The following is a 19,803-nucleotide window of genomic DNA, read 5'->3' as shown; positions in this document are numbered from 1 at the left end:
TTGGTCGGTTTCGCTTCCATACGGTTCAAACCGATATGGCTCAATAGCTTCAGTTTCTTATTCAATTTAGTTTTCGCTACCTGCCTCCACACTACAACCATCCGTTTCAATACATGCGTAATCTGTTGAATCGCTTAAGCCGCTGAAATCCGAGTCTGAATCCGAACTAATGTCGCTATAGCTTGCTGTTCTATGCACCATGTTTGTTTGTGTTGGCTTCACTATGTGACGTCACAGGAAAATGGACGGGTGTATATAACGATGGTTAAAATCAGGCACTTTGAAGCTTTTTTTAGGGATATTGAGTGATGGGTAAAATTTTGAAAAAAAACTTTGAAAAATAAAATAAGCCACTGGGAACTGATTTTTAATGGTTTTAACCCTTCTGAAATTGTGATAATGTTCCCCTTTAAACATATGTTTATTATTGCAAGTTTGTCCTTAAATAAAATAGTGAACATACAAGACAACTTGTCTTTTAGTAGTAAATAAGCAAACAAAGTCTCCTAATTTAGCCTGCTGACATATGCAGTAACATATTGTGTCATTTTCCATTCTATTATTTTGTCAAAATTATTAAGGACAAGTGGTAGAAAATTAATTATTAATCTACTTTTCGGTACTTTTCTAAATAAAGGGGAGCACAAAAAATGTCACTATTGGCTTAATTTTAAGAAAAAAAATCTTAGGGTACTTTAAACATATGTTTATTATTGCAAGTTTGTCCTTAAATAAAATAGTGAACATACAAGACAACTTTTTTTTGTTTATTAGTAAATAAGCAAACAAAGGCTCCTAATTTAGTCTGCTGACATATGGTGTAACATATTGTGTCATTTATCTACCTATTATTTTGTCATTATTAAGGACAAGTGGTAGAAAATTAATTATTAATCTACTTTTCGGTACTTTTCTAAATAAAGGGAGCACAAAAAATTTCATTATTGGCTTAATTTTAAGAAAAAAAATCTTAGGGTACTTTAAACATATGTTTATTATTGCAAGTTTTCCTTAAATAAAATAGTGAACATACTAGACTTCTTTTTTTATTTTTTATTAGTAAATAAACAAACAAAGGCTCCTAATTTAGTCTGCTGACATATGCAGTAACATATTGTGTCACTTATCATTCTATTATTTTGTCAACATTATAAAGGACAAGTGGTAGAAAATTAATTATTAATCTACTTTTCGGTACTTTTTCTAAATAAAGGGGAGCACAAAAAATGTCATTATTGGCTTAATTTTAACAAAAAAATCTTAGGGTACATTAAACATATGTTTATTATTGCAAGTTTGTCCTTAAATAAAATAGTGAACATACAAGACAACTTTTTATTTATTTATTAGACTTAGACTTCCTTTTTATTGTCATTCAAATTTTAACTTTACAGTACAGATAAGAACAAAATTTTGTTGCATTAGCTCATGGTAGTGCAGGATAAAAAAGCAATAAAGTGCAGATATAAATAAATAGATTACTCTACAGATAAATATATTGCACTTTTGCATATGCATCCACATTTATGGATGTATGTTATATTGTCTTTATAAGTAGTTAATAAGCAAACAAAGGCTCCTAATTTAGTCTGCTGACATATGCAGTAACATATTGTGTCATTTTCTATTCTATTATTTTGTCAACATTATTAAGGACAAGTGGTAGAAAACTAATTATTAATCTACTTTTCGGTACTTTTCTAAATAAAGGGGAGCACAGAAAATGTCATTATTGGCTTTATTTTAAGAAAACAATCTTAGGGTACATTAAACATATGTTTATTGTAGCAAGTTTGTCCTTAAATAAAATAGTGAACATACAAGACAACTTTTTTTTGTTTATTAGTAAATAAGCAAAAAAGGCTCCTAATTTAGCCTGCTGACATATGCAGTAACATATTGTCTCATTTATCATTCTATTATTTTGTCAACATTATTAAGGACAAGTGGTAGAAAATTAATTATTAATCTATTTGTTCATTTACTGTTAATATCTGCTTACTTTCTCTTTTAACACGTTCTATCTATACTTCTGTTCAAATGTAATAATCACTTATTCTGCTGTTGTTTGATACTTTAGTTTTGGATGATACCACACATTTAGGTATCGATCCGATACCAAGTTTTTTTTTTTGTTTGTTTGGGGTTTTTTCTGTCTTGCCTCTGGTAAGGGCGGTCACATTTTTTTTCCCCGCTCCCTTCTTCTCCCTGCTTGCTCTCTTTGTTTTGTCTTGTCTGCACTTTTTTTGAAGCCTCTTTCTTTGCGCTGTCCTCCAAATCTAAACCCCAGAGGACACCTCAACGATGGACGCTTTTGACCTCTCTCCCTCCTCAACGACACCTGGAGTCGAACTTTTGCTTGCATGCAGAACGGCCCCAGGCCTATAGACACTACATCAACACACCCAATATAATGGGCATACACACACACACCCCTCCCCCACCCCACGCCTTCACCACCGCTTGATTCCCCTTTGGGGTGATGGACGGCTGGCAGCGCTTCATAGTAGCAGTCGACCTCCAGGGCCCCAACTCCCGCCCCCCTCTGTTGAGAGTTGTCGTGATTATATGTAACATGTTTACAGGTAAAAGCCAGTAAATTAGAATATTTTGAAAAACTTGATTTATTTCAGTAATTGCATTCAAAAGGTGTAACTTGTACATTATATTTATTCATTGCACACAGACTGATGCATTCAAATGTTTATTTCATTTAATTTTGATGATTTGAAGTGGCAACAAATGAAAATCCAAAATTCCGTGTGTCACAAAATTAGAATATTACTTAAGGCTAATACAAAAAAGGGATTTTTAGAAATGTTGGCCAACTGAAAAGTATAAAAATGAAAAATATGAGCATGTACAATACTCAATACTTGGTTGGAGCTCCTTTTGCCTCAATTACTGCGTTAATGCGGCGTGGCATGGAGTCGATGAGTTTCTGGCACTGCTCAGGTGTTATGAGAGCCCAGGTTGCTCTGATAGTGGCCTTCAACTCTTCTGCGTTTTTGGGTCTGGCATTCTGCATCTTCCTTTTCACAATACCCCACAGATTTTCTATGGGGCTAAGGTCAGGGGAGTTGGCGGGCCAATTTAGAACAGAAATACCATGGTCCGTAAACCAGGAACGGGTAGATTTTGCGCTGTGTGCAGGCGCCAAGTCCTGTTGGAACTTGAAATCTCCATCTCCATAGAGCAGGTCAGCAGCAGGAAGCATGAAGTGCTCTAAAACTTGCTGGTAGACGGCTGCGTTGACCCTGGATCTCAGGAAACAGAGTGGACCGACACCAGCAGATGACATGGCACCCCAAACCATCACCCAACCATGCAAATTTTGCATTTCCTTTGGAAATCGAGGTCCCAGAGTCTGGAGGAAGACAGGAGAGGCACAGGATCCACGTTGCCTGAAGTCTAGTGTAAAGTTTCCACCATCAGTGATGGTTTGGGGTGCCATGTCATCTGCTGGTGTCGGTCCACTCTGTTTCCTGAGATCCAGGGTCAACGCAGCCGTCTACCAGCAAGTTTTAGAGCACTTCATGCTTCCTGCTGCTGACCTGCTCTATGGAGATGGAGATTTCAAGTTCCAACAGGACTTGGCGCCTGCACACAGCGCAAAATCTACCCGTGCCTGGTTTACGGACCATGGTATTTCTGTTCTAAATTGGCCCGCCAACTCCCCTGACCTTAGCCCCATAGAAAATCTGTGGGGTATTGTGAAAAGGAAGATGCAGAATGCCAGACCCAAAAACGCAGAAGAGTTGAAGGCCACTATCAGAGCAACCTGGGCTCTCATAACACCTGAGCAGTGCCAGAAACTCATCGACTCCATGCCACGCCGCATTAACGCAGTAATTGAGGCAAAAGGAGCTCCAACCAAGTATTGAGTATTGTACATGCTCATATTTTTCATTTTTATACTTTTCAGTTGGCCAACATTTCTAAAAATCCCTTTTTTGTATTAGCCTTAAGTAATATTCTAATTTTGTGACACACGGAATTTTGGATTTTCATTTGTTGCCACTTCAAATCATCAAAATTAAATGAAATAAACATTTGAATGCATCAGTCTGTGTGCAATGAATAAATATAATGTACAAGTTACACCTTTTGAATGCAATTACTGAAATAAATCAAGTTTTTCAAAATATTCTAATTTACTGGCTTTTACCTGTATGTGTGCATGGCATGGAGGTTTTTTCCCACTCCAGACTAGGCCCCCTTAGGAGCCCAGTCTAGATTGTATTTTTTTTACTCAACTTCCCCAGCATTTTACCTTTTTCCCCATCTTTTACAGGGCGCCTTGTGGTGAACCATCAGCGTTCCTGTTTTGTAACCCTTTACACTGTTTGTTTGTCTAATCTTGAACGGGTTTGTGCTGAAAACATAGTTTCGTTGTACTTGTTGCAATGACAATAAAGTCCTATCCTATCCTAAGTCGTGACAAGAACATACATTGGTCATGATCAATGTCCTCATGTGTCCAGGGACGTATTTACTGAGTATATAAACATAATATACATTAAAAAAGTTGTTGTGATGCTAAAATATATCGATGTCATCATAGTAGTATCGACTAGATACACTCCTGTACGTGGTATCATTACAGTGGATGTTAGCTGTAGATCCACCTATGGCGTTTGTTTGTATTGTAGCGTCTCGGAAGAGTTGGTGCTGCAGGGAATTCTAGGAATTTGTTATGTCGTGTTTATTTTGTGTTGCGTTGCAAATGTTCTCGCCAAAATGTGTTTGTCGTTGTTGTTTAGTTTGGTTTCACTATATGGCACACGTTTATGACAGTGTTGTTTCGTTTGGTTTCACTATATGGCACATGTTTATGACAGTGTTGTTTCGTTTGGTTTTACTGTCTGGCACATGTTTATGACAGTGTTGTTTCGTTTGGTTTCACTATATGGCACATGTTTATGACAGTGTTGTTTAGTTTGGTTTCACTATATGGCACACGTTTATGACAGTGTTGTTTCGTTTGGTTTCACTATATGGCACACGTTTATGACAGTGTTGTTTAGTTTTGTTTCACTGTCTGGCACACGTTTATGACAGTGTTGTTTAGTTTGGTTTCACTGTCTGGCACACGTTTATGACAGTGTTGTTTCGTTTGGTTTCACTGTCTGGCACACGTTTATGACAGTGTTGTTTCGTTTGGTTTCACTGTCTGGCACACGTTTATGACAGTGTTGTTTCGTTTGGTTTCACTATATGGCACACGTTTATGACAGTGTTGTTTCGTTTGGTTTCACTTTATGGCACATGTTTGCCAGTGTTGGCGATGTTCATACGGCCACCCTTTGTGTGACATTGTATGGCTGTTGAGTAAGTATGCCCTTCATTCACTTGTGCGTAATGAGTTCTATAACAAGATGATCATTTAAATGGTTCATGATTGCACATAATGAAGTTTGGATCTGATTTTATCATCGATAGACCACTGTTACCATTTTCAGTGTCATGATTTTAATGTGCCGCTAACTAGTCATGTCTAATATCCTCTCTTCCTGCGGGGTGTTTCAGTGTTATAACTTCACCTTTATCTTTACTTTTTTAGCCAAAATTTGTCCGTCCTCCCTTTTCTGTCTACACACTGTGTCTGCTTGTAAGTACTCTGCGATTGTGCGCTGCCGAACATGCTCGTTGTGTCAGACGTGGGAGACCGGTACTTTTTAGAGGCGGTATAGTACCGAATATGATTCATTAGAATTGCGGTTTTAATTCCAATTTGTTGTTTTTGATTCCGGTTCCAAACAATTCCTGATTGCGCTTCTTGAATAGTCATCCGAAAAGTTTGCATGATTGAAATGAGTGCGCTAACCAGACTACTTTTTGGATTAAATGGATGGCAGCTATTTCTTCTTCGTTGAGGGCGGCTTATTTTTCTTCATTGGCTGCGGCTATTTCTTCTTCATTGCTGGCAACTATTTCTACTTAGTTGATGGCGGCTATTTCTTCTTCATTGCTGTTGATGACGCTATTTCTTCTTTGTTGGTGGTTATTTATTTTTCATTGATGGCAGCTATTTCTACTTAGTTGATTGTGGCTATTTCTTCTTCGGTGATAGCAGCTATTTCCTTTTCATTGACCGCGGCTATTTCTTCTTCGTTGGCGGCGGCTATTTCTTTTTTTGTTGGTAGCGGCTTTTTCTTCTTTGTTGACGCCGACTATTTCTTCTTCATTGCTGGAAGCTATTTCATCTTCGTTGATGACGCTATTTCTTCTTCATTGGTGGTTACTCATTTTTTGTTGATAGCAGCTATTTCTTCTTTGTTGGCGGCATCCATTTCTTCTTCGTTGATGGCAGCTATTTCTTCTTCATTGGTGGTTACTCATTTTTCGTTGATAGCAGCTATTTCTTCTTTGTAGGCGGCATCCATTTCTTCTTCATTGATGGCAGCTATTTCTTCTTCATTGGTGGTTACTCATTTTTCGTTGATAGCAGCTATTTCTTCTTTGTTGGCGGCATCCATTTCTTCTTCGTTGATGGCAGCTATTTTTTCTTTGTTGGCGGCGTCCATTTCTTCTTCATTGATGGCAGCTATTTCTTCTTCATTGGTGGTTACTCATTTTTCGTTGATAGCAGCTATTTCTTCTTTGTTGGCGGCGTCCATTTCTTCTTCATTGATGGCAGCTATTTCTTCTTCATTGGTGGTTACTCATTTTTCGTTGATAGCAGCTATTTCTTCTTTGTTGGCGGCGTCCATTTCTTCTTCGGTGATAGCAGCTATTTCCTTTTCATTGACCGCAGGCTATTTCTTCTTCGTTGGCGGCGGCTATTTCTTTTTTTGTTGTAGCGGCTTTTTCTTCTTTGTTGACGCCGGCTATTTCTTCTTCATTGCTGGAAGCTATTTCTTCTTCGTTGATGACGCTATTTCTTCTTCATTGGTGGTTACTCATTTTTCGTTGATAGCAGCTATTTCTTCTTTGTTGGCGGCATCCATTTCTTCTTCGTTGATGGCAGCTATTTCTTCTTCATTGTTGGTTACTCATTTTTCGTTGATAGCAGCTATTTCTTCTTTGTTGGCGGCGTCCATTTCTTCTTCGTTGATAGCAGCTATTTCTTCTTTGTTGGCGGCGTCCATTTCTTCTTCGTTGATGGCAGCTATTTCTTCTTGATTTGATGGCAGCTACTTCTTCTACATTGGCAGCGGCTATTTCTTCCTTGCTGACAGCGGCTTTTCCTTCTTGTCGTCAAAAGGCAAAAAACCTCTTTGCCTTCTGACAACAGGTGTGATCAACTTCTTTTTTGCACTTGCATGGCCATCAATGACATTAAAAGTCTAACAACTGTGGTTCACTTATTTTGAAACTTGTATGGCAGGTAATATTAATGATAAACATAAACATAAATGTTAATATTAATGTTAAATATAAACATAAATGTTAACATTAATGTTAAAAATGTGACTTAAATCATGGCCTGTACGCCGACTAATGGCTTTAAAGGTGGTGACAGCTTGACCCTAGAACTAACAATTTCAATTTCTCCTTATTTATCCACCCCATAATGAACATGGGGGGGGGGGATACACAACTCTTGGCACGACAACACAAATTATCTTTGCAAAGGCAAACATTGTTGTGTATATATTCATTTCCATAACATCTAACAGTGTAAACGTTACAGGTGTGCCTAATGTTGCGGCCTGCTAGTGTAAAAGTGCAGCGCCCGCCATGCAAGCCTTTTTGTCACGATACAAGATGCTAACCACACACACACACATACATAATACAACACACATGACAGTACAACGCATACAACAAAAACACGCCGCTCTCGGCCTCTCGCTGGCTGCACAGCTGTACAGGAAATCAGTCATCCTCCATGCGAGTGCTGTTGCCATGGCAACAGAGGAAGGGAAATCCATTCTCTTGTTTCTCCGTCACCCGCCCCCCCCCCCCCCCCGCCCCCCTCCTCTTTTGTCTCTTTGAATTTGCCGTTTTCAAAGCAGACAAGAGGGAGTTTAAAGACATCTATTTATTTTTGCGCGTGCAATCATGTGATTGGCGGGAGAATATTAGGTGACAGCGTGCGATAGTGGCAACCTCTCGCTGACTCCCATGAGGCATTGGGGCAGGGGCAGGCAGCTGCCTCGATGGAGGGCGGGCAGGGCGAGGGGGGGTCCAGATGGTCACAAATCAGAAATGAAACCCCCCCCCCCCTCCTCCCTCCAACCACGTGAGCGCACGCATGTAAACAATGCTTCAGGCATCCTTCCTCCTCCTCCTCCTCCTCCTTCTCATCTTCATGATGACGACGTTGTTGTGCGAAAACCCCGGCCTCCATCTTTAACCTCCATACATGAACGCATCACATCCGCGTACTCTGCATTCATTACAAAAAGCAGCCTAATAGACAAAAACATCTGCGCCGTGATCCCATCCCGAGCTGATAATAAAAGATAAATAATCACATTACACATACATGACTAATCTCTGGGCTTATCTGCGCCAGCATTAGCATGACAGGCAAGGGAGGGCGGAGGGGTCTGGGGGGGGACTCACTGCTGCCCCCAGAGGGTCAATAAGGGTATGACAGTCATGTGACGTAACAGGAAACCACCAACAAACAGGAAGGTTGTTGTTTAGGGTTGAATTCATGGATAGAAATCATACAAGAATAGACACTGCATTGGGTGCTGGGGCGCGAGAAATTTGGCCGCCATCTTGAACAGGTCACCTACCCCGTTAAACCCAGATTCCGATCTAACAAAGGTCTTAACTCATTCTCTTTCTATGCCACATCAATGTGGAATGCACTCCCAACAGGTGTAAAAGAAAGGGCATCTCTATCTTCCCTCAAAACTGCAATAGAAGTACACCTCCAGGCAACTTCAACCCTAAACTAACACCCTCCCCAGATTGTTAATAATCAAATGTAAATAATCAAATGCAGACGCAGACGCAGACGCAGACGCAGACGCAGACTCTCTCTCTCTCTCTCTCTCTCTCTCTCTCTCTCTCTCTCCTCTCTCTCTCTCTCTCTCTCTCTCTCTCTCTCTCTCTCTCTCTCTCTCTCTCTCTCTCTCTCTCTCTCTCTCTCTCTCTCTCTCTCTCTCTCTCTCTCTCTCTCTCTCTCTCTCTCTCTCTCTCTCTCTCTCTCTCTCTCTCTCTCTCTCTCTCTCTCTCTCTCTCTCTCTCTCTCTCTCTCTCTCTCTCTCTCTCTAAGTCAGACCTACACTGTTTCAATATCCATTCCTCTGTTCTCAATTGTTGATGACTGATGATAACCATACTTGCCAACCCTCCCGGATTTTCCGGGAGACTCCCGAAATTCAGCACCTCTCCCGACAAATTTTCTCCCGAAAATCTCCCGAAATTCAGGCGGACCGCTAATCCACAATATAAACAGCATACCTGCCCAATCACGTTATAACTAGAATGATGGAGGGCGAGTTCTTGGTTTCTTATGTGGGTTTATTGTTAGGCAGTTTCATTAACGTCCTCCCAGCGCGGTAACAACACACAACAACAGCAGTCACGTTTTTGTCTACCGTAAAGCAGTTCGTCTGCCGTAAACAGCAATGTTGTGACACCCTTAAACAGGACAATACTGCCATCTAGTGCATTTGATGAAAGCACTTTTGTGCGTGCCACACATCAATGCATCATCAGAGAGGGTGTTCAGCATGGTTCGAAAAATAGTGACAGAGAATAGAACAAGGATGGACAATTCAACCCTTAACTCAACAATGAGTAGATGAGTGTTATGTGTGTGTATATGTGTAAATAAATGAACACTGAAATTCAAGTTTTTATTTTATATATATATATATATATATATATATATATATATATATATATATATATATATATATATATAATAAAACAAATATATATTTATCGCTAGAATTCACTGAAAGTCAAGTATTTCTTATATATATATATATATGAAATACTTGACTTAGTATTTCGTAAAGTATTTCTTATATATATATATATATATATATATATATACTGTATATATATATATATATATATATATATATATATATATATATATATATATATATATATATATATATATATATATATAAAAATAAAATACTTGACTTGGTGAATTCTAGCTGTAAATATACTCCTCCCCTCTTAACCACGCCCCCAACCACACCCCACCCCAACCACGCCCCCCACCTCCCGAAATCGGAGGTCTCAAGGTTGGCAAGTATGGATGATAACAACCAAACCTAACCCCCCGCCCCCTCCACACTCCAGATTGTACCCTGATGATTATCTTGTGTGATGACTGTATTATGATGATAGTATATCTGATAGTATATATCTGTATCATGAATCAATTTAAGTGGACTCCGACTTAAACACGTTGAAAAACTTATTGGGGTCAATTGTACAGAATATGTACTTCACTGTGCAATCTACTAATAAAAGTCTCAATCAATCAATCAAAAAACCCCTCTGTTATGGCGGGGTTGCATGTTAATGCGTGGATCGTTTTCCCAGCGTGTAGGTAGGATAATGATTTATTCTCCATAAATCGGTCAAAATACCAAAAGTACAGGAAAGCGTGCCAATAGCACGGGGAAGCTAAGGCAAAAGCTAACGGGAAAGCTAAGCATTAAAGCAGGAATCAGAGAACAAGACAGCCAGAGAGTGGCGAAAAGCAGGAATAAATTGCTCTCTAAATTAGTGCCCGGGAGCAGGTGAGCGTCCCGAACACTAATCAGAGGCAGGTGAAAATAATCAGCACCCATGGCAACCAAGGAAACACAAACCCAGGGGTGCTGAAACTAAGGCTGAAACGACGCGTCGACATAGTCGACGTCATCGGTTACGTAAATACGTCGACGTCATTTTTGTGCGTCGGCGCGTCGCATATTTACGTCACACAACTGTCATGGCGGAGCGCAGAGCAAACGATGCGAGCGAGGGGAAAAAAACACGCCAAAAGTCGTCAAAAGTGTGGGAGTATTTTAATAAACGGCCTAATAATGTTGTTTTATGCACACTGTGTCGAGCGGAAATGGCGTATCACAGCAGCACAACGGCTATGAACGAGCATCTAAAAAGAAAACATCCGACAGCGTTCTTCCCATCACCATCAACGAGTCAATCATCCGCGTGAGTATACGTTGTCATTATTACACAAAAACATGAATGTGTTATTTGTATCTGCGTTGTAAATTCATAAACTAAAGCACCGTTTTGCTCTGAGAGGCGCGTTTGGCGTGCCTGTTCAGTGTTTACAAAGACGCGCTCCTCTTTAACGCTAACGTTAATAAGTTGTACAAATACCTTTTACAACATTAACAGTTACATATACTATCTTTAACGCAAACGTTAATAAGTTGTACAAATACCTTTTACAACATTAACAGTTACATATACTATCTTTAACGCTAACGTTAATAAGTTGTGCAAATACCTTTTACAACATTAACAGTTACATATACTATGTACAAACGAACAATTAACTTCACTTTAATCATACTATCATTGTTGTGTTATTAACCCAATTTAACAAGATAATGTGTGTAGTTTAATTAACCTTTTGTATTAAAGTAAGCTGTATTTGGGTATATTTAAAATGAAAATTAATTGTTGTCTCTTATGTTGCAGCAAACGACAAAGCAGTGTCCAGGATTTTTTTCCAAAGAGGCATGGGACTGAATGCACACCCCAAGTGGCCGCTGACCTGACTGATGGTGTCCTGGAAATGATGGTCATAGACATGAGGCCATTAAATATGGTAGAAGGGGAAGGGTTTCAAAAAATGATCAAACGGTTTCACTCTGGCTACACACTACCATCAAGAACCCACTTCACTAAGCTTATGGAGCAAAAATACACAAAGAAAATGAATGAAGTCAAAGCAATCCTGAAAAATGTGAAAGGAAAACTGACACTCACAACTGATGCATGGACAAGTATGGCCACTGAAGCTTACCTTGGTGTCACCATTCACTTTGTTAATGATGAGTGGGAGCTTGCCTCAATTAACTTGACAACAATGCCCCTCAATGAAAAGCACACTGCAGAAAACATTGCCTCTTGGATTGAGGATGTTGTCAATAAGTTTGAAATAAACATAAAACTAGTACAAGTCATTGTACATGACAATGCTGCAAATGTTGTTGCAGCTTTAAGAGTTCTTGAGGAAAGACATGGTGTTTCATCCCTCAGATGTGTTGGCCATACTCTACAGCTTGTAGTTAACCATGCTCTAAAGGACAACCACATCAGCAGAGCTTTAGGAGCAGCAAGAAGTTTGGTCGAGCACTTCAGAAAAAGTGAGCTATCCAGTACAAAACTAAAGGTTAAGCAAAAACAAATGGGTTCTCCAGACCACAGCCTCATACAAGATGTGTCTGTGAGATGGAACAGTTCCTTTTACATGATTAGTCGCCTGCTTGAGCAGAGGTGGCCAATAACAGCAACTCTGTCAGATCCGGAGGTCACTCAAAGATGGAAGCATTTTCTGGATCTTAAGGCTGACCAGTGGAGCTTGCTTGAAGAACTTGAACAAGTTCTGAAACCTTTTGAATGTGCAACTGTGTACCTGAGTGGAGAATCTTATGTAACAGTTTCCGCTGTCCCTCTGCTGGTCAAAGGGATTCGGAAGGCTACACAAACTGCTTTTGAAAATGCATCAATCAAATGTTTCCAGGTCACTGCTGCACGTGAGATAACATCCAGGTGGGAAGCCGAGACCACATTCAAAGATGATGGACCAAATGTGTGCATATTAGCAGCTGCACTTGACCCACGATTCAGGAAGCTGAAATTCCTGACTGCAGATGAGTGTTTAAAAGTTCAATACAAGCTGCATGCAATAGTTCTGGAGGAGAAAAGAAGGGAAAAGGAGACACACGCTCAACAGGGCACAGCAATGCAAGTGGAAAGACCAGATGCTGACAGGCGGCCTATATCTTTACTAGACACACTTCTTGGCTCAGATTCAGATGAACTCAGCAACAATGAGGAAGACAACAATGACAGTAATGATGCTGAAATGGTCAGAAACGAGTTAGTGTCTTATTTTGGAGAATCCCCCATTTCCAAGGATGAAAACCCATTAAAATGGTGGAAAGAACATCAGGCAAGGTTTCCAAATCTGGCAATGCTGGCTCGGTCTTACCTCTCAGTTCCAGCCACATCGACCCCTTCTGAGCGCCTATTTTCAGCTGCTGGGAATATTGTAAACAAGAAAAGAACCAGCCTCACCCCAGAGCATGTAGACATGCTAACCTTTCTTCATTACAACTGTTAGTCACTCACTGGAATGAGTAGAATTGGTTATAGTGTACTGTGTTGGACTGGATGTTTATTTTGCACATTTTAAAAGCAATACTTAATGTTTACAGTGCTCCAGAATATTTAGATTGGCACAAATATTTACAGTGTTACAGAATGTTTTGCCATGTTTTCAATGTTGACTGAGTGGCCATACTTTTTTTTTTTGTAAATAAAAGCCATGCCTTTTGAAAAAACTGGCCTAAATTTATTTTTTTTCATCTTAATTTTAAATTTAAAAAAAAAATCGGTAAAAGGAAAAATAATCTATAGATTAATCGAAAAAATAATCTATAGATTAACCGATTAATCGAAAAAATAATCTATAGATTAAATCGATAGAAAAATAATCGTTAGCTGCAGCCCTAGCTGAAACAGAACTAAGGGAGTATTTCACTAAACAAAACATGATCCAGGCAACGGATCATGGCATGATCATGGCATGACCACTCGCCTTCCTTGGACTGGAGTGTGAACTGCTATATGCTTTTTCTCGCACTCGTTTCTTACAATCTTGCACTCCTCCTCCCTTTTTGATAGTGATGGTCAGGTGAAGCCTCATGAGGCATTGAAACCACTTGAGCCAATTGGTTTGAGAATTTCTCAAAGCTTCAATGCATGCTTTGCACAAGACATCACCTGCTGGTCAAATGTATAATTACAAACAGCTGCATCTTAACCACAAGACTCCAAACATCCCAGAACAAGCTAGTCAGGTTACTTCTAGACCTCCACCCCAGATCACACCTCACTCCTACCCACTTCTCCAAAGTGAGCTGGCTCAGGGTGGAGGATAGAGTAAAACAACTTGCACTGAGCCTAGTCTATAAAATGCGCTACACCTCCCTGATACCGAAGTACATGTCAAACTACTCCCTTAACGTAAATGACCGCCATAACCACAACACCAGGGGGAGCTCCACTAACCACGTTAAACCCAGATTCCGATCTAACAAAGGTCTTAACTCATTCTCTTTCTATGCCACATCAATATGGAATGCACTTCCTACAGGTTTAAAAGAAAGTGCATCTCTATCCTCCTTCAAAACCGCACTAAAAGTACACCTCCAGGCAACTACAACCCTAGACTAACACCTTTCAATTTAAGTGGACCCCGACTTAAACAAGTTGAAAAACTTATTGGGGTGTTACCATTTAGTGGTCAATTGTACGGAATATGTACTGTACTGTGCAATCTACTAATAAAAGTCTCAATCAATCAATCAATACAGAACAGAGGAGATTTAGTTCATTTTTATTTTGGTTTAAGGCGATTCTTTTTTTTTAAATTTTTTTTGGACAAAACCTCTCCATCATCCAGCCTTTGAATTCTGGCAGCTGGTTAAAAAGAGAATAAATACAGAATGCTTTACTGTAATAAATGTAATGTTTACAGCGATAAACACATTTGAGAACTGACGTCACCGAAAATCGAACCCACGTCTTGTGGAATAAAAGACGAAATAGCGAACCATTGGACAATGGAAGTCCCGATGACGTCACTAAGCACAAGGCAGTTATCCTTCTTTACATGAAAAAAAAAAACATTTTTTACGAGTTGTCGAATCTTCCGGCAAATCTGAACTGCTCTGTATGAAAAAAAAATTGAAAAGGAATTTTACCTTTGCAACCTCATTATACTATTGGCTATGTTTTATATTCATAAATGTAAGTTTGTCAAGACCCGACCTGTTTTTTGTGCCTTTAAAAAAAGAATTAGAACTCTACGTTAAAACACTCTCTACCTCTAACAACCAAAAAGCTGTGAAAACGATGATGCTGTGGTCCAAATTTAAATTATTTACTGAACTTGTGTGAGCCTATGGCTTTGCACTGGCGCTATTTTGGCCTGTTTTTGTACTTATTTTGATTATAATTATTTTTAATTGTTTGTAAATGTTGCAATTTTTAAATAAAGGTTAATAAAATTCAACAAAAAAATAAAAATAAAAATAAAAAAGGTGGCAACCCTACCTACTATTTTTTTTTTTTTTTTTTCGTTTTTTTTATTTTTTTTATAAACCTTTATCAGCGTCAGGGGGTTGTAAACTCAATAAAGTACCTAAAATAGAATGATTATATATATATATATATATATATATATATATATATACATACAGTATATATATATATATATATATATAAACTCAACTTGTAAACTCAATAAAGTACCTAAAATAGAATGATATATATATATAAATAGAATGATATATATATATACAGTATATATATATATATACAGTATATATATATATATCATTCTATTTTAGGTACTTTATTGAGTTTACAACCCCCTGGCCAGCTTTTGTACTTATTTTGATTATTATTATTTCTCAAAAAAAATAGTCGGTAGGATTGCCACTTTTTTTTTTACACACACACACACACACACACACACACATATATATATATATATATATATATATATATATATGTGTAAAAAAAAAAGTGGCAATCCTATCGACAGATTAATTGATTATCAAATTAATCGTTAGTTGCGGCCCTAATATATATATATATATATATATATATATATATATATATATAAAAAAGAACGTAAAATAAAATAAAAAAATAGTCGGTAGGATTGCCACTTTTTTTTTTACATATATATATATATATATATATATATATGTATATATATATATATATATATGTAAAAAAAAAAAGTGGCAATCCTACCGACTATTTTTTTATTTTATTTTACGTTCTTTTTTATATATATATATATATATATATATATATATATATATATATATATATATATATATATATATATATATATTAGGGCCGCAACTAACGATTAATTTGATAATCAATTAATCTGTCGATTATCACTTCGATTAATAATCGGATAAAAGAGACAAACTAAATTTCTATCTTTTCCAGTATTTTATTGAAAAAAAAACAGCATACTGGCACCATACTCATTTGATTATTGTTTCTCAGCTGTTAGTAAATTTTGCAGTTTATAAATAAAGGTTTATTAAAAATAAATACAAAATTTAAATGTTTGTTTTAAAAAGCCTTTGCGCATGTGCATAGCATAGATCCAACGAATCGACTAAATTAACCGGCAACTATTTTTATAATCGATTTTAACCGATTTAATCGATTAGTTGTTGCAGCCCTAATATATATATATATATATATATATATATATATATATATATATATATATATATATATATATATTGTGACAATCATTCTTTAACTTTAACAAAACCCTACCTACTAGTACTCATTGCGAACAGTGCTTGCTTGACTACCAGGCAAATGTAATGAGCCGGACGTGACGTCACTACAAGCCAAGCACTAAAACAGGTTTTTTTTTGATTGATTGATTGATTGAGACTTTTATTAGTAGATTGCACAGTACAGTACATATTCCGTACAATTGACCACTAAATGGTAACACACCAATACGTTTTTCAACGTGTTTAAGTCGGGGTCCACTTTAATCAATTCATGGTAAATAAATAAAACAGGTTTAGTTTAATATACTTTTCCAAACTGAGAAAGAAAAAAGGGCTTCTTTTTTTTGTGTGTGTTGTTACAGTTGCAATATTTAAGTCAGCGTTGACTTACCCGTCCAAGATAGCGGGTGTGAGGTCATTCGTTGATCCAAATCGGCGATTAAAGTCATCCGGTGTTGTGACATTTCATCTTTTTTTAAAGTGTTCCTGGCGCTTGTTATGCGTCACGATGTCAGCCTGTGGCCCATTTGGACGTTTTGACGTCGTAACGTCCATTTTTGTTACCATGTTTGACGTGTGCAACTGCAACCGGAAGAAGTGGTTGTCGTGCAAGGCGACACTGCCCCCTGCTGGCTGAAGGCAGGAACTGATTGAAACTTTTATTTTAGTAGATTGCACAGTACAGTACATATTCCGTACAATTGACCACTAAATGGTAACACCCCAATAGGTTTTTCAACTTGTTTAAGTCGGGGTCCACGTTAATCAATTCATGACATACACTATATTGCCAAAAGTATTTGGCCACCTATCCAAATGATCAGAATCAGGTGTCCTAATCACTTGGCCCGGTGTATAAAATCGAGCTCTTAGGCATGGAGACTGTTTCTACAAACATTTGTGAAAGAATGGGCCGCTCTCAGTGATTTCCAGCGTGGAACTGTCACAGGATGCCACCTGTGCAACAAATCCAGTCGTGAAATTTCCTCCAAAGTCAACTTTATTATAAGAAAAGTGAAGAGTTGGGGAACAACAGCAACTCAGCCACGTAAACTGACAGAGAGGGGTCAGCATCGTGCAAATACTCTCTGCACAGTCAGTTGCCACGGAACTTCATGTGACCTTCCAATTAGCCCACGTACAGTACGCAGAGAGCTTCATGGAATGGGTTTCCATGGCCGAGCGGCTGCATCTAAGACATGCGTCACCAAGTCCGACGCAAAGCGTGGGATGCGGTGGTGTAAAGCACGTCGCCACATTCTCTGGAGTGATGAATCACACTTTTCCATCTGGCAATTTGATGGACAAGTCTGGGTTTGGAGGTTGCCAGGAGAACGCTAGTGTGAAATTTGGTGGAGGAGGAATTATGGTGTGGGGTTGGTTTTTCCAGGATTTGGGCTTGGCCCCTTAGTTCCAGTGAAAGGAACTATGGAGCTTACAATGGAGCCTATGGGAGCCGCTCAATTCTGCCTATAAAAGCCCTTAACAAAATCCAAACACCTTCATTGCGGTTTTATATGCATGATGTAAATATATATGTAATGGACACATTTATAATAACATTTAATATTTATGTATTTTGATCATTTTAAGCATCACGTTTAAAAAATGCATCATGTTTGCTTCTTTTTCTTCTGATTATTACTCACTGCAGACTTTATGAGAGCCAACAAACATAATAAAACATCACTTACTGTACAAGGTCCGCTGTCATTAGGATGCCGACTGCTAGGATGTTCATATTTTAAGTTTTGTGGGTATATTAAAATGTACTTTCTCAATTTCATAACATTTTGATTTGAGGGGGCAATATATTTATTTATTGCCCCTATGTATTTTATTGCCCCTTTGTATTGGTTGAATTTATTATTTTGTCAAATTTATTTTATTTAAAAAAATAATTAGAATGCAACTGGAATTGTAAAAAAAAAAGTGTTTAATTAGTTATCTTCTTAATTGTAAAAATAACAATAATAATAATAATTGTAAAAATTAATTAAATTGGAATTTAAAACATTTTTAATTTCAATTAAATTGAAATATGAACAGTGATATATAACTGATATACTGATAATCCATCTTATCCAAAGTCGGGTCGCGGGGGCAGCAGCCTAAGCAGAGAAGCCCAGACTTCCCTCTCCCCAGCTACTTCGTCCTGCTCTTCCCAGGGGATCTCGAAGAATTCCCAGGCCAGCTGGGAGACCTAGTCTCTCCACTGTGTCCTGGGTCTTCCCCGTGGTCTCCTACTGGTCGGACGCACCCTAAACACCTCCCCAGGGAGGTGTTCGGGGGGCATTCTGACTAGATGCCCGAACCACCTTATCTGGCCCCTCTCCATGTGGAGGAGCAGCGGCTTTACGGATAATAATAATAATAATAATAATAATAATATAATGTATAAAAGTAAATCATTTATTTTTTAAATTAATATTTGTATTGTAATTACAAATAAATTTGAATTTTAAAATGTGTTAAATCAATAAAAAAAAATTTTTTTAAATAAATTAACATTGTTAAATTCATCAATATTTTTTTTTAATATGAATCAGAATTAAAACATGGGTTAAATTAGTTATTTTTTTACATCATACGTTTAATTAAATACTAATTTCAACACTGACATATAACATAATAAAAACAATAATGCAATGTAAAAATGTAGTTAAAGTCAACACACAACAGCAAACATTTGGCAAATGAAATGTACCATTTTTATTTGAATATTGAGGGCGTTAGTACCAAAAAGGCACACAAACCAACTTCATAATAATGATGACATATCTAGTTTTTTAGCTACATGATGAAAAACAAAAACATTATATTTTTTTTACCTGAAGGAAGAATCCTTTCACAGAAAGGATGACATTGAACAGAGACATAAGAGACTCTTACAAAGTTGATATAAGCTGTACTGTAGTAACACGGCGTTATGGCTATGTACCTTAATTCATTAACACACGTAGAAGAAACATCTTTGTTAAAATATCTAGAAATAATTGTTTCAGGAGAAAAAAAAACAGCGGGGATAAAAACAAGTTGTTAGAAATATAGACGTTGATTTGTTTTTATTTAAAAAAAAAATTGTTCGCAGGCTGCGAGTTTACAATGTAAAAAATATGAGTTCATGCATGATTAAAACTGAGCTGAAGAATTTAAAAAAATTATGCAATGAAATGAAATAAATTGATTTTTTTTTTAAACTCCACACAGTAAACGTTTTTTTCCTTTGGTGTTTTTGTCTTTTTTCTTTTGCAGCTTAAAAAGCTTGGAATACTTTTTATTTTATTTTTTAAAGTTGCTTACAAATGTGGTTCTGCTGTTTCCCATGAGAATAAATTGAAAACCA

At 37.5% G+C, this 19,803-nt stretch overlaps 2 protein-coding genes across 3 annotated transcripts in view; one reads left to right on the top strand and one right to left on the bottom strand.

Annotated features, from left to right (window-relative positions):
• LOC133611909 (guanine nucleotide-binding protein G(I)/G(S)/G(O) subunit gamma-2) overlaps positions 1-17,009 on the bottom strand; it is an 85,630-nt gene extending 68,621 nt beyond the window's left edge. Inside the window, exon 1 of one of the 2 annotated variants that reach the window (XM_061969083.1) lies at positions 16,849-17,009. The gene's annotated coding sequence lies outside the window, so the exon portion shown is untranslated. The remainder of the gene's footprint in view (positions 1-16,848) is intronic. The other variant, XM_061969084.1, reaches the window with a different exon arrangement.
• Positions 10,816-14,278, top strand: LOC140679003 (E3 SUMO-protein ligase ZBED1-like). The gene is made up of 3 exons (XM_072913739.1): positions 10,816-11,088; positions 11,587-12,544; positions 14,273-14,278. Exons 1-3 carry the CDS (start codon positions 10,865-10,867, stop codon positions 14,276-14,278), a joined length of 1,188 nt encoding a protein of 395 aa, XP_072769840.1. The 5' UTR covers positions 10,816-10,864.
• Positions 17,010-19,803: the final 2,794 nt, after the last annotated feature.

Source organism: Nerophis lumbriciformis, linkage group LG08, assembly GCF_033978685.3.
Source record: "Nerophis lumbriciformis linkage group LG08, RoL_Nlum_v2.1, whole genome shotgun sequence".
Taxonomy (NCBI): Eukaryota; Metazoa; Chordata; class Actinopteri; order Syngnathiformes; family Syngnathidae; genus Nerophis; species Nerophis lumbriciformis.
This window is presented reverse-complemented; position numbering and strand designations above follow the sequence as displayed.

Excerpts from the sequence above, each read along its gene's own strand:
- LOC140679003 (XM_072913739.1), top strand. The coding sequence starts at position 10,865 with ATGGCGGAGCGCAGAGCAAACGATGCGAGCGAGGGGAAAAAAACACGC. Across the intron at positions 11,089-11,586 it reads TCAACGAGTCAATCATCCGC|CAAACGACAAAGCAGTGTCC; the intron begins GTGAGTATACGT and ends CTTATGTTGCAG.